The following is a 27,511-nucleotide window of genomic DNA, read 5'->3' as shown; positions in this document are numbered from 1 at the left end:
GGTCGTGGGCCCCAGCCAGGCCAGAGACGGGAATGGCGTTCTGGGTGTATACATTCAGCCCGCCCCAGCCCTGCTGCAGACATCTGGGAAATGAAAACCAGCAGATGGAAGAGCACACTCACTTGCTCTCTCTTCCCATTTGAAGAAGATAAAAATAAATAAATGAATAAAATAAAATAATAATAAGATAAAATTAATAAATGAGACACTTTTCACACAGTGAAATATAATGCTAAGCATTACAAGTCATTATGTTGTCAATGGTAGTGATACACTTTATGAGGATTTTCTGGAAGGCTAACCCTGTTATTTCAGAAAACATCTGGTTATGTAGACTATTCTACCTATTAAAGCAATTTATCAAGAATATGAGAACATAAGCTGTATCCAAATATTCCTTTATCAATCAGAAATACAATCAGTGCACATATATATATACTTATATATACATATTTCATATGTGTGTATAGTACATATATGTATTTCATATATACATATATTTCATATATAGTTTATATATATGAAAGCTAAGCTTACTGAAAATGTCAACACAGCATTTGTAAGAAAAATATCCTTTTGTATATGAAGATATATACAAAATAGCTTTCTCAAGCCATTTTTGTATTAAGTAAAAATCCTTTTTAAAAAAAAAACCCAGAGAATAAATATTCTAGGGATCAGTACATTTACATTTTGTATTGCTGAAACATGAAAGCAGAATGAATACAAAATGGATATCACACAAAGCTATGCTGGGTATCACAAAGATACTATGTGTGAGAAAATGGCTTTATTTTCTAAAAATCCAAAAGTATTTATAACCAAATATCTGTAACTTAATGAAAAATATTTCAGGGAAAAAAGTAAATACACAAAATTGGAATATTATTAGATATACTCTACTTTTTCTAACACTTGAAAGAAAATAACTTAATGAAATGAAATCACTCTTTTCTAACTGAGGAAATGTTACCTGAAAAAATTATGATTCCAGGGAAATAATCTACTTTCCATCCAGCTCCCTGTTTGCGGCCTGGGAAAGCGGTTGAGGACGGCCCAAAGCCTTGCGACCCTGCACCCGTGTGGGAAACCTGGAGCAGGCTCCGGGTTCCTGGTTTCAGCCTGGGCCGATCATCGCCATTGCAGGCATTTGGGGAATAAGCAACAAATGGAAGATCTTTCTTTCTCTATGTGTGTGTCATTCAGTCTTTCAAATAAATAGCTCAATCTGGTTTTGGGGTTTGTTTTGCTTTGGTTTAGCTTTAACATCATCTCTGTGCAGTGGGCATTTAGGGAAGCAGCCATGATGCTAAGATGTTTACTTCCTGTAACAGAGTGCTTAGGTCAAAGTGCTCCAGACCCCACTCCGGCTTGCTGCTGGGCAAGATGAAAGGCCGAAGCACGTCACTTCCTGTCGGCCATGTGTATTTACTTCCCAGATCCTCAGCCTGGCCCAATCCTAGCTGCTGTAGGCTTTTTGGTAATTAATCAGTGGAAGATCTAACTCTCTCTTCCTTTAAAATAAACTTTAAAAAAATAATGGTTACATATATGATTTTAAGCATTTTAAGTTAACACGAAACACATTTCCATTCAGCAATCTTTGGACATGATATAGTCTACTCACATAAACCAGTATGCACATTTCTGGCTTTGGTTTATTCAAAATTAAAAAAAAAAACCTGAGTCCAAGAGAAAAGTTTTTGTTTATACAATGGTCTCTTAATCTTTGTTGTTTTCCCACAGTTAATTGACCACAACTTTTTAGCAATTCAAATTTGGATTTTTCCAAAGCATTCTGCTTAATCAGCTACTCTTACACTAACACTTCACCTGCTTATATATATTTAGTTGCACAATTACAATCACAGCATTGGAGACAGACCTAAGTGATGATAAGTAAACAGCTCAAACAGTGGGAGAAGTGCAGAGTGTGAGACAGCAGTAATTAACAACCAATTTTGCCACCATTAACATCAGAGAATTAAATGGAAGGGAGAATTAATAAAAATGAATCAGTAATTAAGAGAACTTTCCATTTTTTTAAAAAAGTAATAGGGATAGACTACAATAATACTTGCTAATCACCTAACTCAGCACCTGAGCAGCAGGATGTGGTTGATGGAAAAATGACAATGCTGTTCAAATTATATCTCTGTAATCTAAGGAATATAATTTTTTATTGTTTTTAATAGAGATGGCTACGAAAACACTGAACCATGCTCCAAGCCCCAACACAACTGCATAAGGTATGTCTTGATTAAAGAGAAGATTCTCATTAGGAGACTCTAAGAAGCTCACACCACTTCTAGAAATGTTCTAGAAACTCTGGGAAGGTGCCTATCTGTTTTTATAGAACAGTAACTAGGTACAGATGTGCATCAAATTAATCAGGCTGGAAAAAATTACAATAGGTTTAAAATAATACGAATGTATGCACAAGGCATTTGGCCCAGCAGTCAAGAGGCAGTTTGGAACACCTGCAGTCCAGCCACAGGAGCCAGGGTCAAGTTCTAACTGTTGTAGCTGAAAAGTAAACCAGTATGATTAAAGCATTCCCTGCCTGTCTTCTCTCTTAAAAAAAAAAAAAAAAAAAAAACATGCAAGTAATAATATTGGAGGAGACCAAGAGAGTGTTCGTATGGAAAGATTTATGGTACTAATGTCTTCTTTGAAAAAAAAAAAAATTCCATAATAGAACAAGATAAAGTAACAGGAACTTGACACTCCACACGGTCCACAGTGGTGAAAAGAACTGGCTGAATCCCGAGTCAGTTTCTCAAGTACAGCATTACCAACAAGCCCAGATCTCAGGCCTACTTGAGGCCTTTTTTTCTTTGTTTGTTTGTTTGTTTGTTTTAATTCAGTGACAGAACTACTTAGGTTTTATGATGCTCCAGAGCAGTGCAAATTATACTTTCTTTATATTGAAGTTCAATAATAACAGGTGATGGAGGACTCTTACTGCAGCAAGATTATTTTTAGTGAAACATAAACATATTTGAACCAAACAGCAAATTGTCCTTGTAACAACTTTATATATACATATTTAGGTCATACATGCTTCTTGAACTGAAGCCAATCAAATTCTCAATAATCAAAAGACAACTGAACTGAATCCACTGGACAGCCATACACAAAAAGAGCACTGGTGTTTTTCTTCTATTAAAAACAAACGGTGGAGGGCCCGGCGATGTGGCTTCGTGGCTAAAGCCCTCGCCTTGGACACACCAAGATCCCATAGGTGTACTGATTCTAATCCAGGCGGCCACACTTCCCATCCAGTTTTCCTGCTTGTGGCCTGGGAATACAGTCAAGAACAGCCCAAAGCCTTGGGATCCTGCACCCGTGTGGGAGAACTGGAGAAGTTTCTGGCTCCTGGTTTCGGATCAGCTCAGCTCCTGCCATTGCGGCCACTTGGGCAGTGGATCATCAGAACATCTTCCTCTCTGTCTCTCCTCCTCTCTGCATATCTGACTTTGCAATAAAAAAATAAATATATCTTAAAAAAAACAATTGGTGGAGAGTAGCTAGGCTGCAACAGCTCTGTAGGAAAAGCAATGCAGGGGGCTAATCTTTGGCTTTCTACTGGACCACGTAATTGGATGTGCTATCTAAGAGAGTTTGCTGAACAAGAACAACAGTTTTATACACATTGCTTTTCTATTAGGCATACACACAGCTCTAGTTCCCTCTCAGCGCAACGAATGACCATGATAAGGAAAGAGTTTAGTAACTTAAAAAACAAACAAGTCACTGTAAAGGAATCATCACACTTTCTACATTTCACACAGTTATTTCTCTGTTCCTGCTTCTCTAGAGTGCCTACCTGAACAACCAACAGTAGTGTACAGGAAACTAGTACAGTTTCTGAAGGCAACAATAACTACAACTTGCTCTCTTCTAAAGAATTTTTTTTCTTTAATTGAAAGCTAGAGCAGTAAGAGAGGGGAAAAGATCTTCCACCCAGGAACTCCATCTTGGTCTGCTACAAGGCAGCAGAGACCAAGTCGCTGAGCAATCGTCTGCTACCTCTGAGGCTGTGCACCAGCAGGAAGCTGGATTCGAAATGGAGGGGAGCAGATCTCAGGTTCCAAAATTGGACGTGCGTCCCCAAAACGAGCATAACCTGCTGGACAACAATGCTCACCTCCTCCCAACTTGCTCTTTTTAATCATTTTATAATATTATAATACCCATGTAATCTATCTTAAACAAAGTAACTCACTTTATCTATAAAAGATGTAAATAGAAATCCTTAAAAAAATTCTTACAGAGTTGGGCACTGTGGTAGAGTGAGTTCAACTGCCAACTAGGATCCTGGCATCTTATAAGAGTGTGCCTGGAGTGTGAACAAGCAGCCGGACGATCTTACTCTGCCTTCCAAATTAAAAATAATAATAATAATAATAATAATAATAACACAAAAACAACAAGAATAATAATAACACAGCCCAGCGCAGTAGCCTAGTGGCTAAAGTCCTCAGTTTATACACGCCAGGATCTCATCTGGATGCCGGTTCTAATCCCGGCAGCCCCACTTCCCATCCAGCTCCCTGCTTGTGGTCTGGGAAAACAGTCGAGGAAGGCCCAAAGCCCTGAGACCCTGCACTCCAGCAGGTGGCTCAAGAAGCTAATCCTTCGCCTACCAGCATATGAGTGCCAGTTCTAGTTCCGGCTGCTCCACATCCAATCCAGCTCCCTGCTTATGCACTAGTAAAGCATATAGGATGGCCCACAGCCTTGGGCCCCTGCACCATGTGGGCGACAACAGGGAAGCTCCTGGCTCTTGACTTCGGATCAGCTTGGCTCCAGCCATTCCAGTCATTTGAGGAGTGACTCACTGCATGAAGGAACTCATTTTCTCTCTGTCTCTGCTTCTCTCTGTACATCTGCTTTTCAATTAAAAATGAATACATTTGGGCCCAGCACGGCATGGCCTAGTGCCTAAAGTCCTCGCCTTGAACATGCCGGGATCCCATATGGGCGCCAGTTCTAATTCCAGCAGCTCCACTTCCCATCCAGCTCCCTGCTTGTGGCCTGAGAAAGCAGTCGAGGATGGCCCAAAGCTTTGGGACCCTGTATCTGCGTGGGAGACCCGGAAGAGGTTCCTGGTACCCGGCTTCGGATCAGCACAGCACTGGCCGTTGTGCTCACCTGGGGAGTGAATCATCGGACGGAAGATCTTCCTCTCTGTCTCTCCTCCTCTCTATATATCTGACTTTGTAATAAAAATAAAATAAATCTTATTTAAAAAAAAAAACTTGTTCAGGACCAATGTTGTGGTGCTGTTAGTTATGCTGCCACCTGCAGTGCCAACATCACATGTCAAAGGCAGTTTGAAAACAAATTAAAGCCCCAGAGGTTCCATTTCCAATCCAGCTCCCTGTCAACACACATCGCAAAGCAGCAAAACACACCTTTAGTGCTGCCCCTGCCATACACATGGGCCCTAATGGAATTATAGGTTCCTGGCATCAGCCTGGCCCAGCACCAAGTTGTTGCGGTCATTTCAAGAGTGAACTGGCAGGAGGAAGATCTCCCTCTCTCCCTTTTATAATGTCTTTAAAACAAATAATTTACAAGAAAATAAAATAGTTCAGTTTATAATGCATTTCCCACGTATATGGCTTCCTTAGGATATCTTATTATTTTTGAAGTGAACTGTTCACAATTAGAACTCAATAGCTTACTCAGAATATGCCATTCTCTGAAAAAGAAAATAGCAGTGGCTAAAAACAATAATTCAGAACATTCATACAGAACTTTCTTTGCAGGATAACTTCTTTTGAAAACCCAGATTTTGGGCTTGATGCAGTAGCCTAGTGACTAATATCTCCACCTTTTACACGCTGGGATCCCATATGGGCACTGGTTCTAATCCGGGCAACCCCACTTCCCATCCAGCTCCATGCTGTGGCCTGGAAGGGCTGCTGAAGATGGCCGAATGCCTTGGGATCCTGTGCCTAAGTGGGAGACCTGGAGGAGGCCCCTGTCTCCTAGCTTTGGATCACCTCAGCTCCAGCCATTGCAGCCGCATGGAGAGTGAATCAGCAGATGGAAGATCTTTCGCTCTGTCTTTCCTCCTATATGTATATCTAATTTTCCAACAAAAATAAATAAATCTTAAAAAAAAAAAATGAGATTTTTTTTTATTTTCTTACCTGGTAAACTGTTATATTATCTCAACATTGTTTATTATCTATATGGAAATAAAACATGATTTTCACTGACATCTCCCTGAATATCACTCAATAAATGTACATTCGTTTAAAATTCATAAAAAAGATAATCAAGATGCCAGATTATGGTAAGGACATGTTTCAGTGGAGAAACATTAGACAGTGTGAAGCAGAAAGAACACATTCCAGGAAATAGGAGAGGACAGAACAACAGCAGAGGGGTACCTGGAGACTGACAGACACAGGAAAGCAGTGGACACAAGGACACAACGGTGTGGTGTTGTAGTGACTGATACTCCAGCAGCATTCAGCAAGGGACGATCTGAACTCCACCAGCAGCCAAAACTCCACCAGCAACCAGGTGGGAAGGGATTTTACCGGGAGCTCCAGAGGTGAACCCAAAGCACTGCTTGTCCTGCTGATTGTTAGATTTGACCAGGAGCAGACAGAGCAGCAGATCCCAGATGGGCAAAGTGGGAACAGGTTGGATTTCACAACCCAGTACACCCCCTAGAGCCAAATTGGGTGTCATTTTGTTTAAGGAGGCAAAGGGTTATGGATAGTACTGCGCATGCACTGGGCTGGGAGTGAACTCATTTCTGGCTCAGTAGATTGTAGAGGTCCCACAGAAAAATAACAACTATGGAATTGTACGGGTCAAAATAGGTCCGTGTGGCACCCAGACCTAATGGCCAACAGGTTCCAGCAAGATTATCACCAACAACAGCCTAGCTAAATAGGACTCCTGCCGTCTCCCTAACCCTGGGAACTACCCAAACCAGAAGTGGGAGAAAGGTTGTACAGAAAATGGTGCAGCCTCAGCAGGGTATGACAGGAGGTAGAGACTGGTGAGCAAGAAGCTGGGGCTACAGAGACCTTGGAGGAAATCTAACATAAGAACCCAGACCTGGAACTTGCTGGAGAGAGTGGCACAAGTGACTGCAAACAAAGAGCTGTGTTCCAACTGCAATAAGTAAAATTGAACTGCAGACCTGTGGGTGACACAGCTTGGCAACCTGCCCCAAGCAGAAGATTCTGCTAACCAGAACTACAAGGACCAAGAGCAAAAGAAGAGACAAAGGCACAAATGAATATTACTGAAAACTCCCCTGCAAAGGAGCAAAACCTTTTGCCAACCTCAGAGTTAACTGAGGAAGACATTGAGAAAATGGGGGATACAGAATTTAAAACACTTGTTATAAAACTTGTTATCAACAATGAGAAGCATGTAATGCAGGAGTTCAAGGAATTTAAGGAATATGTCACACTGGAAATGAATCAAATAAAAGCTGATACATCAGAAATTAAGAACACAGTAGAGCAAATTAAAAGTACAGTGGAGAGTCTCCAAAATAGAATGAAGCAAGCAGAAGAAAGAATCTCCGAACTGGAAGGTATTTCCTGTCATCAAAGGGAAGCAAACAAAACCTGGAAGCAGAGCTGGATCAGGCCAAAAAAAAGTATTCAAGAATTGAAAGACACTATGAAGAGGCCAAATATAAGAGTTACGGGAGTCCCAGAAGGTGCAGAAAGAGAAGCTGAGTTTGCAAATGTATTTAATGAAATAATAAAGGGAAATTTCCCTAATCTAGAGAAAGAATTGGGAAACAACATCCAGGAGGGGCACAGAACTCCCAACAGGCTTGATCAAAAGCGATCTTCACCACCAAGACACATGATCATCAAGCTCTCTTCAATTTAACATAAGGAAAAGATCCTGAAATGTGCATGTGAAAAAAAATCAATTGACATATAAAGGAATGCCAATTAAACTCACAGGAGATCTCTCACAGGAAACTCTACAGGGAAGAAGAGAATGGAGTGACATATTCCAGATTCTAAAAGAAAAAAATTGTCAGCCAAGATAACGTATCCAGCAAAACTTAAAGATGTTCTCTTGACAGAGAAAAAGAATAGCACCCACCAAAACCAAAGGCAAATGGGAAGAACATCCAGTAAAATGACAACAGAAGACTAAACCAATGAACACTCCATAACTAAAACAACAGGACCAAATTGCCACCCATTCATATTAACCCTGAATGGAAATGGCTTGAACTCATCAATCAAACCTCATAGATTAGTACTCGGGATTAAAAAAACAAAACCCAACTATCAGTTGCCTACAGATCAACAGAAACTGTTTCTCAAATTTTTTTATTTTTTTGTTAGTCTCATCTCTTCAAAACACTTTCTTCTGATTAAATTCTTCAATGACTCATAACTCATACAGTAGCATCATTTTCTTCAAGAAGCTTCTTGTTTTCTTTTTCATTTCTTCAGCAACACATTAGTCATTCAGCAGCATGCTATTTAACTTCATGGTGCTGTTAATTCCTATTTTTCCCCTGTTTGCTGATTTATTTTGTGGCTTTTCATTTAAGGAGATGTATATTAACTGTGTAATGGAGACTATCATATCTAGCAGCATGTTATTTAACTTCATGGCATTGTAAATTTCTTTTTTCTTCCTATTTTTGATTTTGTATCATGGCTTTTCATTTAAGGGATTGTATAGTAACTGTGTAATGGAGATTGTCATACCCAGATGTGAGGGTACAATGCAGTATGCATCTCCACTTCCAGACGAACTAGACTCCCAGTGAAACTGTTTACTACATCTTGACAATAGGATGCTGGAGTCTCTGCCACTGTCCATGCCCTCAATGATGGACATATGACTGTATATGAAGAACTATACTACAATAATGATACAGGGGAACTCAGTGAGGGGGGGATGGAATTGGGGAGGGGATAAGGGAAATCCCAGGGGCTATGGAACTGTATCATATAATGATGATAATTTAAAAAAGTAAAAAAATAAATATATAAAATTCATTTAAAAAGATACAGCTATAAAATTGCTAAGATTTCCCTAACGTATTTGCACTTATTCTTTATATATGTAACCTCAATCTATTTCATTATACTTTTCAACACTTAAATTTCATTATACATTTTTGCAGCATAATCATCTAACATTAAAAAAGGTCAGATAACTACTCTCATTTTCAATGCTACCTTAACTAAAATAAAGGTTCCTTTCTGATCCATTTCCAAATATAAATGGCACTTAAATTCTAGACCTCCAGACCATCAAACTCCTTTAAAACTTGCTGTTTTTATGAAGCAATTTTTCTTAAGACTTTAACAAATCTGGTCACAATTTATAATAGTTTTAAAAGTCTGAAGGGCAGATGGTTACCCTATGGGTTAAGATGATAGGTAAGACACTAGATAAGAAGTTCCATAACCTATTCGGCCTTCTGACCAGTTCCCTGCAGGTGAAGATTCAACTAATCAGGTTCCTTAGTCACGCATCAGGAGACCTGAACTCGCAGCTCTGGCTGACAGCCTGGTCCATTGCAAGCATCTGGGGAATGAAGCAGAGGTTCACTGAACCACCTCGCACTGCTTCTCAGTCTCTCAAAAACAAACTCTACTTACGTTTTTAGACTTTCTGCAACACAAACTGTTCATCTGACTATCCAGGATAGATTAAATCTCTTTTTTTTTTTTAAGATTTTATTGTTATTGGAAAGCCGGATATACAGAGAGGAGGAGAGACAGAGAGGAGGATCTTCCATCCGATGGTTCACTCCCCAAGTGAGCCGCAACAGGCTGGTACGCGCCAATCCGATGCCGGGATCCAGGAACCTCTTCCAGGTCTCCCATGCAGGTGCAGGGTCCCAAAGCTTTGGGCCATCCTCGACTGCTTTCCCAGGCCACAAGCAGGGAGCTAGATGGGAAGTGGAGCTGCCGGGATTAGAACCGGCGCCCATATGGGATCCCAGGGCTTTCAAGGCGAGGACTTTAGCCACTAGGCCACGCCGCCGGGCCCAAATCTCTTTTTTTTTTAATGAAATTATTTAGAAATTACACAGTTCTTTAAAATTTCATCCCCAATAAAGCTGTTGCTAAGTCTTAACTCACAGTTTCAACTTTCAAAGAAACACATTGTCAAACATTTTTCATAAATCTGCTTTCTTGGTAATTTTTGTACTCAGAAAGAAACTTTTTAAAGTCCAGAGTAGGGCCCAGCACAGTGGCCATTGCCTAAAGTCCTCGCCTTGAACACGCCGGGATCCCATATGGGCACTGGTTCTAATCCTGGCAGCTCCACTTCCCATCCAGCTCCCTGCTTGTGGCCTGGGAAAGCAGTTGAGGACGGCCCAATGCTTTGGGACCCTGCACCCGCGTGGGAGACCTGGAAGAGGTTCCTGGATCCCGGCTTTGGATCGGCGCAGCACCGGCCGTTATGCTCACCTGGGGAGTGAATCACCGGACGGAAGATCTTCCTCTCTGTCTCTCCTCCTTTCTGTATATCTGACTTTCCAATAAAAATAAATAAAATCTTAAAAAAAAAAAAAAAAAAGACTATGCTATCAGTTGGTTTTTAAATGCTGGAAACCATTTTAAAAACTATAAAACATAGCTAGGCTCAAAGGAAACTCCTTTATAGCTTCAGGAAATCAATTTGTAACTCTGGCTTATTGTCCACATTTTATCAAATATTTTTTAATAGCTTTCTACTGCTACTGTAACATATTACCACAAATCAGTGCCTTAAAAAAATAAATAAACAAAAAAAATAAACTGGGACTAATCCTTGGCCTGCAGTTCTAGCATCCCATATAGCCACCAGTTCATATCCAGCTGTTGCACTTCCAGTCCGGTTCCAGCGGAGGATGGCCTGAGGCCTTGAACCCCCTGTACCAAAGTGAGAAACTAGACACTCCTGGCTCCCAGCCTTGGACCAGCCCTGCCCAGCTCTGGCCATTGCAAACTTTTGGGGAGTGAACCAGTGGATAGAAGATATCTCTCTGTCTCCCCCATTCTCTCTGCAATCCTGACACTCAAGTAAAAGTAAATCTTTACATGAAAAAAAAATCACACCTTTTAAAAATAAAATCACAAATGTGTTTTCCTAAAGTCTTAGAGGTTATAAACCTGCACTGAATGAACTGCAATGAAGGTGGTGGTAGTGCTGCATTCCTACTGAAGGCTCCCAGGGAAGTACACGTCCCTGTCTCTTCCAGGTCCTCGAAGGTCACGTACATTCGGTACAAATGGCTCCTGCTCCATCGTCGAAGCATGATACTCCAACCTCTGACTCCAGTTCTGAATTCAAGTTTGCTTAACATGATGAAGGTTAATATCTGCTTGCAACTAAAGATGCTCCTTGATTTTAGATAGGTTGGTGTCCCAAAAAAACAAATTTGAGTCGAAAACATAAAGTTGAAAATACATTTAGTACAACTAATCTACCTTAAATATGTCCCGGGCACTTATAGGGCTAACATAAAAATCTGTTTTATATCAAATGCTGAAATCTCATGTAATTTATTGACTACTGTACTCAAAGCAAAAACCAGATGGCTGTGAAGGCACACCCCACATCACTGTGAACAAAGCTCCGGACGCCCAGCACTGCCTGTACTTCTTCCAGATCTGTTAGCTGACTTCATTCATGACACATGTTTGGGCATCTGGAAATTTTTTGACACACGCACACAAATATTTGAAATAGTGTCTGGGATTTCTGTTTTATTTAAGAATTCCCTCCCATAAGCACAGACTATATGAGTGCTCCATTTTTTTTCAGATCACCATTTTTTTGCTTTTAATATGATTTTATGACTTTATTTACTAAGTTTCTATTAAACACACTTGAAAGTATATCATAGCTTTTATTATAACTATGAGTACAGTATTTTTCCAATTCCTTTTTAAGTGTTTCTTATAGGAAAAAAAGTTTTGACTCTTTCAAGCACATATTCCAAAGTCCATTCTATCAAATTCCAATCTTTCCTTTTATAATTTAATTTCAGATTACCTAAATTTGTAACTTCATAATTGGAAAAAGGTATTTCATTATCTCCCAGAGTTGATACACTGGTCTACCTGTATATGCATTTGTTGTCAAAGAAACTACTTAAACTTAATTTTCATATCTTCCGCTAATTACTCATTTTAATTTTCTATGTAGGGCAGTTAAAAGTTTTGATTATATGGTATTTACTATTTCTGAATGATTTTCTACTATATCTTTTTAACTCACAGCTTCAAAAAGAATTATTGCTGAGTGGGGCCAGCACCATGGCAAAATAGGTTAAGCCTTATGTACAGATGCCAGTTCGAGTCCCAACTGCTCTACTGCTGATCCAGCTCCCTATGTTCCTGGGGATATAGTGGAAGATGGCCAAGTCCTTGTGTCCCTGCACCCACACCAGAGACCCAGAATAAGCTTCAGGCTCTTGGCTTCAGACCAGCCAGCTCCAATCCTGCAGCCATTTGAAGAGTAAAAAAACCAGTGGACAGAAAATCCCTGTGTGCGTGTGTGTGTCTTGCCTCTCTCTGTAATTTGCCTTTCAAATACAAATAAACAAATCTTTAAAGAAGGAAGGAAAGGAGGGGGAGAAAGAGAGAGAGGAAAAGAAAGAGAAAGAAAGGAAGGGAGGGAGGAATGAAGGAAGGGAAAGAAGGCAAGAAAGGAAGGAAGGAAGGGAGGGACAGAGGAAGGAAGGAAGAAGGGAGAAAGAAAAAAGAAAGAGAGAAGGAAAGGGAAGAGAAGAGAGAAAAGGAGGAAGAGGGGAAGGGAGGAAGAAAGGAAGAATGAATTGCTAAAAAGGACTACATCAAACTAAAACATTTTTGCACAGCAAATCAACAATAAACAAAACGAAAAAGCAACTTATAAATATGAGAAAACATTTGTTAGTTAACCATATCTGACAAAGGCTACTAACCAAAATATGAGGAACTTACAGCATTCAAAAAATAAAAAATAAACCACCCAACTAGACAACAGGCAAAAAGATGTGAATAGACATTTAAAAAAAAGACATAAAAATGGACAAAAGTGTTCAACATCACTAATCATCATGGAAATCAAAACCAAACTGAGAGGAGCAGTATTGTGGCAAAGTGAGTTAAGCTGTTGCCACTTGCAACAACAGCGCAGCGTTCCTTGTGAAGTGCCAATTTAAGTCCTGGCTACTGCTTCCAATCCAGCTATCGACTAACGAGCCTGGGAAAACAGATGTCAGCCCAAGTACTGGGTTCTGGAGACCTACTAGTGTTCCAGGCTCCTGGCTTTGTCCCAGTCCAGCCCTAGACACTGCGGCCACTGGGGAGTGAAAGAGCACAGGCAAGATTCTCTGTCTCTCCTCCTCTTTCTGTAGCTCTGCCTTTCAAACAAATAAACTCAATCTTAAAAAAAAACTCACAATCTTACCTGTCCTACCTTTGTTTCACAGAGCCGAATGTCTCCCCTGTGCATAATTAGCATTATTATTAATAAAAAAAACTATTCACATTAACTTCCTTACTCCCTATACTCCTATAAGACAGATTCTCTTCATCTTACAAATGAACAGTCACTTCATAGGAAATTAGTTGTTCCCCAGCTGTAAGCAACTAGCTACGATGCCTTGTACCTAGGCAAGTGTTACATTGCTGGGAGAAAAGCAGCCAACAGCTAGCAGGTATTCTGGGCCTGGTTAATGCCAAATTTGTATTAAGTCTACCGGTGTGCCAGCAGAGTTGTCTATTCTAAGCTTGTTTGTTTGTTTGCTTGCTTGTTTGTTTGTTCTTAAGATATGTGGAGAAAGCAGGGAATGTTGGGCTAGGACATGCCACACCAGCCCCCAGGTGGGGAGGCTGCAGGTTGTTCAGGAACAGGAGGTCTGAGGACGTACTGGAGTAGGAGGGGCTGAGGGCATTTTTGACAGTTGAGACGTGACTTATAGGGGCTTCCAGACCTGGCCAACACACTTGCAAGTGGGCGAGGCAGATGAGTCAGGCTGGTTTAGAGGGGAGAAACTAGAGAGCATGTCTGGGTCAAGTCACTTGTCCACATGGGAGACCTAAACTGGGCTAAACAGCATCATTCAATGCCCGCCAACACATACAAAACTGGGGCTAGGGAGACATCCCTGGCTGGGCTCGGCTGCATAACTTGCCCACAAGAGAAACAGATCTTGGGGCTGGTTCTGTAAGGAACTTGTGGGCTCACCTCTGTGGGACTACAGTACCTGCTGGTTTACGCAGACAGCTGTAGTTATTAATGGCCAACTCAGGCTGGATCAAAAAACTCACCTGACAGGAAGCCACCTGACACTCTCGGGAGCTGGAGCTGGGAGAAGGTCAGGCTGGACCAGGCTCCAACTCCTGCCAGCACATGCAAAGGCTGGAACTGAGGGCAGATCATACCAAGCAGGGCACCTGCGTGGCACCTGCCAACACACAAGTGATCCACAGCTGGGAGCAAACTCAGTAGAACTTGGGGAACTCTCCTACTAGACTGTGGGAGCATAATAAGGTGGCTGTGGGCAGGCCAGGCCAGGCCACTCTGTTTGCAGCACTCCAGCATTTGTGTGGACCAGGTGTGGGGACAGTTTGTGTTGAGCCAGTCCACAACACCCACCAGCAAGAGCTAAGACGGTGGGTGGGTCATGCCAGGCTGAGTTGAAGCATCTGCAAGTATGCACAAGATCAAGGACTAGTGAGCCCAGCGTATTAGCCTAGTGGCTAAAGCCCTCACCTTGCATGAACCAGGATCCCATATAGGAACCGGCTTATACCCCAGCTGCTTGCTTGAACCCTGGGAAAGCAGTCAAGAATGGCCCAAGGTTTGGGACCATGCACCCGGTGTGGCAGACCTGGAAAAACCTCCTGGCTTAGGACTGGAGAACAAAGCTCCGGCCATTGCGGCCACTTGCAGAGTGAACTAGCCGATGCAAGATCTTTCTCTGTCTCTCTTTCTCTCTGCAAATCTGCATTTCCAGTAAAACAAATAAATAAATAAATAAATCTTAAAAAGAAAAAAAGATGCAGGACTAGGAATAAGCCTAGTAGAGGAACTTTGGGGAATGCCCTGTTGAGCTACAGCTCCCATTGATGAGTGTGAGAGTCAGAACTGTGGACAGACTTGGCTGAGCAAGGTTACTGCACCCATCAGCATGAATGTGGGCTGGGTGAGAGCAGGCCAGACTAGGCTAGGCTCCAGCACCCAGTGGCACCCAAAAGAACAAGAGTGGGTATGAGACAGGCCAGGCTAGGTCATGGCACCCAACAGGTCACACAAAGACAGGTCTAGGAGTAGGCCAAGACGGGTTAGGCAGTAGCACCCATTGCTTGGAATTGCAGCAGACGCAAACAAATTGGGCTAGGCTATAGCACCTGCCAATGAGTGCCAAGACTGAGGGCTGACCATGTCAGGATGGGCCGCAGCACCCACTGGCACTCACGAGGTCCAGGACTGGGACCAGGCCTGGTACAGAACCTAGGGAACTCCTCTGCTATGCTCCCACAGGTGAGTGCAAGGCCAGGCTAGTTTGGGCTACAGTACCTGTCAGTGTATTTGTGGGCTGGGTCTTGGTTGGGGGTTGGCTATGCTAGGCCAGGCTGGGCCAGTCCACAGCACACTGGCACAAGCAAGAGCTGTGACTGGGTGTACGCCATCTGCCAGTTCATATGAGGGCTGGAAGTGGGCCAGGATGAGCTAGGCTGCTGGACCCACCAGCAACAACGGGGACTAGGGGTGAACAGGGCTGAGCCAGGCTGCAGCTCCTGCTAGTGAATACCAAGATTATGAGTGGGTTATTTCAGACTGGACCACAGTACCTGCCCACATGCACAAAATCCAGCGCTGGGACTGGGCCTGCCAGGGGAACCTCAGGAACTCCCCCACTGGGCTGCTGCCTCATGAGAGCTGGGACTAGGGCAGGCTGCTGTGGGCAGCAATGCAGCACTCATTAGCCAGCATTTGGGCTGGTTCTGGGAGTGAGCCAGACTAGGTACCCGCTGTGGCAAAAGAGAGCCAAGATGGGTTCAAGCCAGCCAGCCAAGGCAGCAAAACCAACTGGCAAGTGCCTGAACTGGGTACAAGTTATCTGAAGCAGAACCGCAGTATCCCCTGGTGGGCACATAATCCAGGGCAGGGAACAGGCCTGGCAGGGGAACTGTGGGCATTTCCTTTCTAGGCTACAGCTCCCAGCAACCCAGAACCAGGCTGGGAGTGAGGCAGGCTGGTCTTGGTGGCAGTACCCAATGGCATAAATGTGGACCAGGTCTGGGAACTAAACACCCATGGGTATGCAAGAGAGTCACATGCTAGCACATGCAAAAACTAGAGCTGGGAGTGTGCCCGGTGGAGGTTATTGGGGGTCACACAGTCTACACCAGTGGTGTGAGTGAAGATCAAGCCTGTGGTAAGCTGGTCACAGCACCCACCAGTTCACATGAGATATAGGGGTAGAACTATCAGGCAGCTACATCCACCAGCTAATGTGCATTGGCTGGTGCAGGTAATGGACTGAAACTAACACAGTACTAGCCAGCACACATAAGAGTCAAGTCTGAGATCACCCCAGATGGCTTACATGTATCAATACTGGGTTTCCATTGTTGCTGATGCCTGTACAATGGACAGCATGCCCAGATGCACATGACAGCCAGCTCTACTAGGCCAGCATAGGATTCCTAGCGCCTCTTCAGAGGATGGAAAGCAGAACAGATTGGACAACTCTCCTTGCCAAGCTTTGCAGTTAATGTCTGGGTCTATTAAGTTTGACTTCCTCAACCAACAGACCTTAGACAGATTTTTCTCAACCCTATTGCAATGAAGCCAACAATCTCAGAGCTATCAAAGCCACTCAAATAATACGCTCAGGACACTCTTTCCCACATCAGGATCTCTAAGATGTTATCAAATGATTGTCCTCCATCCCCACATGCTAATGTGGTTTGACAGCAAAGATCAGTTCCCTCCCTTTCCCCCTCTATAGACCAAGGGAATAAAAAGAACTGAACATTTGTCCCCGCCATATTCCTCCACACCTGGACCTTCCCCACCCTAACTGGAGGCCCACACGGGCATGCATCCCTCTCAACAATGTAAACAATAATTAAAAATTTTTAATTAGCTGTTTCAGAGATTCCAAAGCAGTTACGTTTGCAAGAAAACTTACATAGTTGCTTATAACAAAAACAGCCTCCAACTTTGATAAGCATTTGTATAATGTGATGCACACAATTCGTTCTGGGTCTCATTGTACTGCCAGAAGATAATGTTAATATCTACCTCAGAAGGTTGCTGTGCAAACCACATTCATTCATTTATGAATGAAATGAATGAACGAAAGAAATAAAGAAAAGAAAGAAAGAAAAATGAATGAAAGCACATAAGTGCTTAGAACTGCACACAATTTTTAGTAAGCAGTAGTATTAATAGTTATTTGGCATATTTTGCATAGAAAATTGAACTATGGTAAAAAAAAAAAACTAGAAAAAAACAGATTTGAACAAGAGGAAAACAAATGTAATCAAGTAAAAGTTCAATTCAGGATTCTCTACAAGCAACATTAAGAAAAATAATCAGGGCCCAGCACAGTGGCCTAGCGCCTAAAGTCCTCGCCTTGAACAAGCCGGGATCCCATACAGGCGCCAGTTCTAATCCCGGCAGCTCCACTTCCCATCCAGCCCCTGCTTGTGGCCTGGGAAAGCAATCAAGGACGGCCCAAAGCTTTGGGATCCTGCATCCGCGTGGGAGACCCAGAAGAGGTTCCTGGTTCCCGGCTTCAGATCAACACAGCACCGGCCGTTGTGCTCACTTGGGGAGTGAATCATTGGATGGAAGATCTTCCTCTCTGTCTCTCCTCCTCTCTGTATATCTGACTTTGTAATAAAATAAATAAATCTTCAAAAAAAAAAAAAAAATATATATATAAGTATGTATACTGGTAAGATACATATTTTGCTTATAAATTAATTTTATCATTTTCATCTATGAAACATGCTATTATCATCTAACATAACAGATTATTAATCCAATCAAATAAAGCATTCTAAGTGTCTAACAGGGTATCTGACAAAATCAGAATTTCATAAACAGTGAATATCAGGAATAGTATATTCCAAATGCAAATCAGAGTTGTGATTCTGATTCAGGTTGGCATGATCATTATTCTACATCTATAGTAGTTCAAGAAAATCATCTTTTTAAGATCTACTTAATTCTTGGAAAGGCATCAAACTTACAGCCAGAAGGAGAGACAGAGAGAAAGATCTTCCACTCACTGATTCACTCCCCAGATGGCCACAACAGCCAGAGCTAATCCAAAGCCAGGAGCCAGGAGCTTCTTCCAGGTCTCCCACGCGGGTGCAGGGTCCCAGGGCTTTGGGCCACCTTGACTGCTTTCCCAGGCCACAAGCAGGGAGCTGGATGACATGTGAAGCAGCTAGGATATATGAACCAGTACCCATATGGGATGGAAGGATTGGTCAATCAAGCCACTGTGCCAGGCCCAAGAAAATCATCTTAATCCTGAAGGCGACTAATTCCGTATCACACAGACCTAAAGGACCATTTCAAGTAAATGGTTCAATCTCTCAATGCTGTTGTACTATCTTATACAAATAAAACAAAGAAAAATAATCATATACTTGATGTAAAAAAAAATCTTCAAAGGAATAAAAAAAATTATAATAAAAATTGAAGCTTTTTTTTGTAACTTACTGGCTGGCTAAATCAGATCCCAGCTTAGAGTCATCAGGTGCCTCCTGTTCCATGTCAGAGTCCACACCAGACTCACCTGAAAATAAAACAGACACTGAGCCCACCACTACACAAAGCATCATCTCTGAAGAACTTCACAATCATTACATGAAACACTTATGCTTAAAATAGTGAGTTCTTTCCAATGCCTCTTTACATATATTCCATTGTCTTTTTTATTAAAATAGGTGCATATATACTTACAGACTGCATACACAGTATACACCTATTTCAAGAATTACAAGATCCCAATAAATCATTTTACACTTTTAAAAGTTCTCTCTGAAAATTTAGTCTCCATTTTGGTTCTTCTTCTAGGATGCAAATGCTAAAATTCTTAGTAAGTTCCGAAAGGAAGAAAAAGAAAGTCTCAAAATCCAAGTGTCTATCACAAAGAGCACACAGAGTAGTCACACTTCAGGGCACACAGAGACATCACTAAGCTGCAGAGGAGCCTTCTGAGCTGCACCTGGCCTTGCTGCAGAAACAGCACAACAGGTAACTAGCCACTGTCAAGAATGTAAGGAGGAAAATCTAAAAACTATTTCTGAAAAAAAAATTCTGCCTTCTCAAAATTTTCTAATTTTATAGACATATTACAGGGTACAAACTCATGTTCTCATTTATACATTTGATTTGAAAAACCATTTATCAAATGGATTCTGAATGTGCTACTCTGATACACAAATTATATCTCTCGGTACAAATACAAACAAAGATACTCTCCAAATAATGAAAGCAAACTGACATGCAAGTAGGGAAAAGTAATATTTCAAGAAGCATGCTAACTATATTAATAAGCTACCAGAAGGCAGGAATGAGTCTTACCTTCAAGAATCTTCAGGATTTTTTTTTCAGACAGCAGCTCTAATTGGTCCTGGCATAGTTTTTTAATTTCTTCTATCGAACAGTTCTAGAGGAAAGGAGATTTTCAAACAACACCTTTATGTAATATAACTCCAACGTAAGTCAGAAAATAATTGCAAAAAAAGGTTCAAAAATCTTAGCAATAAAACTAAGCATTCAAGTAGATGCACTAAATCTTTTCATGGGATGAAATCTAAAAATGTTCACATGAACATTTTCTGAGATTTGATACGAATATATAAAGTCATGTTCATGATGAAAGAATGAACTAGAAGATCTAATTTCCCAAGTATTGTTGTATCCTATTTGTAATAAACTATTCCTCTGAACTTTAAATAATTTAAGCTTTAGCTCTACACATATATCAAGCATATAATCTTGGATTTAACCTGTTAAAGACCTGCTTCCAGCACAGTAAAACTAGAATTATACTCTACCCAAATACTATTTTCTAAGGTAAGTATATAAAAACCCTTGTGAATTTAACAAAATATAAGGGTACTTCAAAAGTTTGGAAGAAAATGGAAATACAGAGCATGTGAATTTTCCTTGCACATTTGGAAGACTCTAGCACCGTCACTACATGCCCAGTGATTTTATTATTTCTTACAACACCAAAAAGATTCAGCATATTTCCAATGTAGTTACTACTGTTGCCAGTACTTAATAGAATTATTCCTACATGATCAATACACTTCTTGTCTAAACATTTTTTTCTAGGCAGAATTTTAAATATACAAAACCATATATGGTTTCCAAAGTCCCTTCACTACATATTTTCAAGTCTCTCATATAAAAACATCTAATTACATATAGCATTAACTGATGCACTGGCTACTATATAGAAAGTTGCACTTCCGGGTACAGGACAACATCAAAAATCTTGTAGAAAATGAAACTAAACAAACACATGAAGTTTTCCAAAAACTTTTCGAAGCCATCTCATGTGTACAGTGTGAGCATGTATGTAGTAACGCAATACCTTTAACACATCAGGAAGCATCTTCTTCAATTTCTTCTCTCCTATAATGCAAAAGCACTGTTGCAGCATCTCTTTTTTGTCTGAGATGTAGAAGCTAACGGGTTTTAATGACACAGTCAGGTCCAGTCCACCTTCTTCAAGGTCACTATGTTCTGCCAACAGCAATTCATTTTCCAAAGTTGGCAAAAGATATTTGGTTTCCTAAAATTAAAAGAATAACGAATCATTACACAAAACTACCAAAACTATATGGATAAAGAATTACAGAATACGAGTATGGTATCACATAGTTCATCCACTAAATTCCTCATTAAGCATTTTTTTTCTTTTGAAAGGCAGATCTATAAGGAGGAGAGAGAGAAGGTCTTTCATCTCCTGGTTCAGTCCTCAACTAGCCGCAAAGGCCAGAGTTGAGCCAATCCAAAGCTAAGAGCCAGAAGCGTCTTCCAGGTCTCCCACATACATGCAGGGTCCCAAGGCTTTGGGCCATCCTCCACTGCTTCCCCAGGCCACAAGCAGAGACTTGGATGGGAAGTGGAGCAGTCAAGACACGACCCGTTGCCCACAAGGGATGCCTGTGCCTCGGGGCCAAAGAATGGCTTGCTATGCCACAGTGTTGGTCCCTAAGCATTTCTAATTATTTACACACTATTAATTAAAACCATAGGAAAGAATACTTAATTGTTCAGCATCCTTTACTCTTTCTCTCCATACTTCAATTGATTTAGAGAGCAGCTACAAAGAAAAGAGATAATATTTTAGTGCACATAAATAAAGGTATATTCAATATTGAATAATTTCCTAGACCTTAGATTTTGAAGAATTAGGACATTCCTCCATGTCATCATTGTCTATATAAACTCATATAAGGTTACAAAACAGGATCAAAATGTTAAACAGCAAAAAAATTCTTAAATAATGCTTACCACACCTCAAAAAAAAAAAAAAAACAAATTACATCATATTCACACTACTCATTTTCAACAATCCTGATCATTTAAAACATTTCCATTCACTTTGGCTTCCATTTCCCAAACCACACTTAACATCTCCAAGCAGACTGCAATAATCCTGTTCCAAACTTCCACGATCCTCTGCTTAGATTATATCAACAGCCACCTATCTGGACTTCCTCTATCTAAACTGAAGTCTCTGTTCTATTGTTAAGAGATGAATTTTATACTCAGTGACTTCTTCTGGTCTTCTTGGGATGACACAGCCTACTTAGCTCCTCCTGCTCATTCTGTCCTCAGGAAATGCTCTTTTTTGAAAAACCCAAAGGCAATCTGTTCTTCAGCTTAGAGAGGCAAGGCTTTTGTACATACTAATCTCTCCCCAGTAATCTGTCCTCCCCAGTTTCTCCACACCACACTATACTCACAAAATGAGCAAATTCAGAAGTCTCAGGTATCAGTTACCCTCCCCCACCCCTCACAGAAATCTTCTCTTCCTTGAACATACAAATCAAGATGTATTTCGTATTGTGACAGAACTGTCCAAAAAATTGTACAGGTTATTAACATAATTAGACTGAAAGTAGAAAACTCACGCGTTGCTACTAGAAACAGAAAATGGAGCAGTAGCTTTGGAAGGAAGAGTTTGGCAGTTCCTCAAAAAGCTGCCGAATGGTCCAGCAAACCCACTTCCAGACGCATATCCAAAAGAAACATAACATGTATATACAGAATTTGTATATAAACGTTCATAGCAGCATTATTCATAAAAGTCCAAGAGAACGGGCTCGGCAGCGTGGCCTAGTAGCTAAGGTCCTTGCCTTGATTCAATATTGCCGCTGGTGCTAATCCCGGCAGCTCCACTTCCTCTCTGTCTCTCCTCCTCTCAGTATATCTGACTTTGTAATAAAAATAAAATAAATCTTGAAAAAAAAAAATCCAAGAGAACAATCCAGATGGCCATTATGTGCTAGATGGGAAAACAAAATGCAGTATTATTCAGCCAGAGAAAAAGAAACTTGTGCTAAGAAATGTCCATGTGCTATAGCAAGAATAAACTTTCATAATAGTATACTAAACCTTAATAATACTTTACCGGGGCTGGCTCAACTGGCTAATCTGCCACCTCCAAGAACCAGGATCCCATATAGGCACCAGTTTGTGTCCCAGATCCTCCACTTCCCATGCAGTTCCCTGCTTATGGCCTGGAAAAGCAATGGGACCCCACACCCATCCAGGAGAACCAGACAAAGCTACTGGCTCCTGGCCTCAGATGAGATCAAATCAGCTCCAGCCATTGCAGTCATTTGGGGAGTGAACCAATGGTTCCAAGATCCTTCTGTGTCCGTCCTTCTCTCTGTAAATCTGATTTTCCAGTTTAAAAAAAAAAAAAAAACTTACATACCATGCTAAATAAAAAGCAGACACGAAATCCCAGACACTTTCTTTTTCCATTCATATAATGTGTCCAGAAATGTAAGTTTACAGAATTATTAAGTAAATGAGCAGTTACCTGGGATGGAACAGTATGGAGGCACCAGGGATTATTGCTATTTTTGGAGTGATAAAACACTTTCAAAATGACTGTATTTAAAAAAGAAAAAACAATGAAATCTTTTTTTGAAATGGACAAATGGCATGGCAAGCCAATAATATCTTAATCAAGCTCTTGGGAAATACACAATGAAGCTGGGACAGGTGTGGTGGTACAACAAAGTAACCCTCTGGTTGGAATACCCACTTTCCACACCACAGTGCCCATGTTCAAGTCTGGATTCTACTCTCATTTCACCTTTCTACTGACACACACTGTGGCTCCGATACCCTGACACATGCGATGGACACCAGGACTTTGTTCTTGGGCTCCCAGCTTTTGTCTGGCCCAGTCCTAGATGTTTCTGGCACTAACGGAGAGAAACACCATGCAAGACCTCTCTCTATATGCCTGTACACATTTCAAAGTCTGTTTTTAAACAACATGATCTAATCAAGAGAAAGATGTGTGATTTTTATCAACAGAATGCTAAAAAACATCTGTTAAAATTCAACAAGCCCAAGTAAACAAGAAAATTTCCCTAACCTTATCAAATCTATCTCTCAAAAATCTATGACAAATATATTTATTGGTAAAACATCACAAATGTTTCCATCCTACAGGACACTGACCCTACAAATAACCGAAGGAAGCATGGAGGTAAACAACCCAGAAGAGGCTTTGGAAAGTGACCCACTGGCATGCACTTGGCTCGGGTTGGGGCAGACCAGGCTGAGTCAGTTCACGTCATCCACTGGCAAGCCCGAGCGCTGGAACTGTGTAGGGGCCTGGCCAAGCTTGGTTGCGATTAAAAAAAAAAAAAAAAAAAGTACAAAACACCAAGGCGAAATGGCCTATGCCAGTAGGGAATGCAGCACCCGACCAGCACTGCACTCCTCCCGCTGGTTTAGGTGAGGGACGAGTGTGTGATGGGCAGAGCTGGGGAGAGCTGCAATACTTATTGGTTCCAATGGAGGTCGGGGCTCAGAAAAGATCCAACCCAGGGGTTACAACCACCAGCTGATCGGAATGAACCAAAAAAAGATGGAAGATGGAGTAGATCAATCAACCACCTCAGCTATATGCTTGCAGCGAAAAACCTGGACAAGGGGAAACTCTAAGATAGACTGTCAATCAGTGGACTCTGCACCAGCCTCATCGTACTTGGACTGTTGCTGATGATATGTTGGAGCTTCTAATTGATCAAGGTGACGCTCTGCTGGCTCTGCCTTCAAACCTGAGAGGGCCTCCCTAAGAGGCCGTTGATCTTGACTGGACAGTGGGATGCTGGACTCTGTATGGTGTGAGCCTGTAATTAGGGAATCCCAATGGAACCTGAGCTGTGGTTATGCATCATGGTGAAGGAATTCACCATGGGGAAAGGGTTTGGGTTGAAGGGGGGGGAAATCCCAGTACCTATGAAATTGTGTCATGTAATACAATGTAATTAATGAATAAAAAATAATAATTAAAAAAAATGTTTCCATCCAAAAAAGGTGGGGGGGGGGGGGGGTGTTGCGGGAGGAGAATAAGGAAGAATGCTGCAAAAACAAAACAACAATAACAAAAAGTTAGTGTTAAAAGGAGCAGACAAAACTCATTGCAACCAGAAACATTTTGGAAGAAAAATTTGAACAATTTTGTTTAGTTGTATGTGGCTATGTATGTAATAAAATAAATCACCTATGCTTCCAAAACTCTCAATTTAAAGATGTCATGTTAAAAACACTGCAATAAGAATAATTGTTGTGTAATCTTAAACAGGAAAGTTTCTTCTACAGAACAAAATCCTGGGAACTACATAGTGACATAACTGGCTGATTCTTTCCCAGCATCCCATTTGAGCTCCAGTTCATGTCCTATGTGCTCCACTTTCCATTCAGCCTTCTGTTTTATGGCCTGGGAAAACAGGGAAGGACGACCCAAGCCTTTGGGCCTGTGCACCTTCGGTAGCTCCTGGCTCCACACTTGCCCAGCTCTGGCTGCTGCGACCATTTAGGTAGTAAGCAGCAGATGGAAGATCTCTGTCTCTCCCTATCTCTCACTCTGACAAAGTAAAATAAAATAAATCTCTAAAGAGAGAGAAAAAGAGAGACAGAAAATAAAATCCAGAAGGCTAAACTAGCCTGCGTTTTGACTACAAAGAAATCACCAGTAGGGTGGCATCATAGCTCAAAGGCCAGGCCTCCAACCTGTAACAGCAGCAACCCACACGAGCACTGGTTCGTGTTCCAAATGCTTTGCTTGTGATGCAACTCTCTGCTTACGGCCTGGGAAAACACTGAAGGATGGCCCAAGTGTTTGGGACCCTGCACTCATTTTAGAGACCCAGAAGAGGCTCTTGGCTCCCAGCTTTGGATCAGCTCAGCTCTGGCCATTGTAGTCATTTGCAGAGTGAACCGGTAGACACAAGACCTTCTCTCTGTAAATCTGCCCTTCCAAAAAAATAAATCTTCAAAAAAAATCATCAGCTTTCAAACACACTGAACAGTTTACTATTACAACAATAGTAACTATTGTAAACTATTGCCTTTGAAGTATACGTCCCTACAAAAGGCTCAGAGTCAAACTTTATGTAGAGGCACTTAGAAATTACCAGTCCAAACAAGGAAACAAAGAGAAAAACTGGCAGAATATATGTATGGAATCAAATGGCAAACAAAAAACAAAAATGTTCAACCTCAGTCTTAACCAGGAAAGTATAAATGAATGCAACTGCACATTTAGTTTGATCCACTGGTTTTGCAACTCTTCAAAACATGAATTTTAAAAGTTAGCAAAGACTTGTAGAAATGATTATCCTCACACTGTATGAACTACAACCTGTGAAGTCTTCTATGTGGCCCCTAACCGGCTTCCTGAAATTGCAAAAACTGATGAAGTCATTTCACTCCTGAGACTAATCCACATTCCAGCTCATCTTCTGCGTAAGACTGTATCTACAAGGGTTTGCCTTTTGTATTGCATTAACAATGAAAAACTTTAAAATATTCATCCATGAAGATATAAAATACCGAAATGCACCATAACATGATGTAAAATATATAGAAAGACACGTATGCCAACAGCTCAGCTGTATTACCCAACAATGGAGGCGCCCTGTAAAGCTTACATGTAGAAACTTCCCAAAACACGTGTGTGACACAGGGTGATGAAAAGACTGGGCTACAATGCCACTAAAGGGAAAGCACGTAGCCCTTTATTTCTGGGTTGAATGAATTTCAGGGATTTATTCATTGTATGATTTGTAAATTTGTTTCTTTACAACGGTGGGGTGGCTGAGGAGGCTTACTGCAAATAGCGAACGTGCTTTCGGTAGTCAAGATACTAGATTTCAATCCAGGTGCTATTCACCTCCGGGACGGTGCGGGAAAGCTCCTCAACCTCCGGGGCCTGGTCTGCTCGTGTGTCATGTGCACTTTTATCAAAAGTGAACACGAAGAGAAAAGTAAAGCGCACGGCTCACAAGGGCACCGAGAGCTGCTGCCAACTGACACTGTGTGGGGACCGAGGACAACCCCAGGAATGGTAAAGGGCAAATTTCTTTTTTCTTTTTAAGGACCGAGTAGTTTCAGCAACTTTTCGTCCAAACCCTGGGGGAATGTGGGGGTGGACACTCGGGCCGGTGCCCCGTCACTCAAGCACCTGCCTCCTGGGCAGCAGGGGATCCAGGAAGCGGCCAGGGGGAGCGCACGCACCTGCTGCAGGGAGCCCGAGACGCCGGACGACGAGTCCGTGCTCCTCCGCTTGCGGCCCCCCCAGCTGCTGCCCCCGCTGCCCCCGCCGGTCACACTGCCCGTGAGGCTGGCGTTCCCGCAGCAGCTGACGCTCCCGCAGCCGCTCGTGCTCCCGCAGCCGCTCGTGCTACCGCTGCCGCTGCCGCCCACGGCGGGGACGGGCTCAGGGGCCGCCACCGTCGCGGCCACCTCCTGGCCGCTACGCTTGCGCCGCTTCTCCCGGGAAGACTTCTTCCCCGTCATGATCGCTCCGCTGCAACCATCCAGGGAAAGCCCTCCGTCTCCCGAGCGACCGAAACCTCCCTCCTCCGGAGGCAGGCACCTGGCGGCGGCGTCGCCGGCTGTGCGTCACTTCCGGCCTCGGCGCAGAGCGTGGTGAGGCATTTCTGGAGGCGGGGTCGGGGCGGGCCGCAGAGCGTGTTGGGGTTGCGGAGGGCGACACTGGTGCCGGTGGGCTTTCTCACACGTGTCCCCATCGGGCGTGGAAAGCGCAGCCTTACAGCGGCTCTATACCATGCTAATAGTAGTCTTCATTGTTTCTTGTTTTTATAGCAATACTCCATAAAGCAAAAGTGCGGTTTCTACCTCTCCATTTTCATTTGTTTCCCAATTTTAGAACACCTAGCCACACAGAACAACAGAAAAAGTAGGGAATGGTACTTCCATTACCGTCAACTCCTAGCAAAGCTTTCTTTCT

General features: G+C 42.1%; 1 protein-coding gene across 2 annotated transcripts in view; it reads right to left on the bottom strand.

Moving 5' to 3' along the window:
• Positions 1-27,167, bottom strand: part of CAAP1 (caspase activity and apoptosis inhibitor 1) — a 62,361-nt gene extending 35,194 nt beyond the window's left edge. Inside the window, exons 1-5 of one of the 2 annotated variants that reach the window (XM_058672388.1) lie at positions 26,776-27,167; positions 21,272-21,325; positions 20,591-20,791; positions 19,570-19,654; positions 18,703-18,778 (exon numbers count right to left, since the gene is read on the bottom strand). In XM_058672388.1, the coding sequence (XP_058528371.1) occupies positions 18,703-18,778; positions 19,570-19,654; positions 20,591-20,791; positions 21,272-21,325; positions 26,776-27,057 (698 nt within the window). In that variant the 5' untranslated portion in view covers positions 27,058-27,167. The remainder of the gene's footprint in view (positions 1-18,702; positions 18,779-19,569; positions 19,655-20,590; positions 20,792-21,271; positions 21,326-26,775) is intronic. The other variant, XM_004581229.2, reaches the window with a different exon arrangement.
• Positions 27,168-27,511: the final 344 nt, after the last annotated feature.

The sequence above is a fragment of the Ochotona princeps genome, chromosome 14 (assembly GCF_030435755.1).
Source record: "Ochotona princeps isolate mOchPri1 chromosome 14, mOchPri1.hap1, whole genome shotgun sequence".
NCBI lineage: Eukaryota > Metazoa > Chordata > Mammalia > Lagomorpha > Ochotonidae > Ochotona > Ochotona princeps.
The sequence above is the reverse complement of the archived record's forward strand: the minus strand, read 5'-3'. Positions and strand labels throughout refer to the sequence as shown.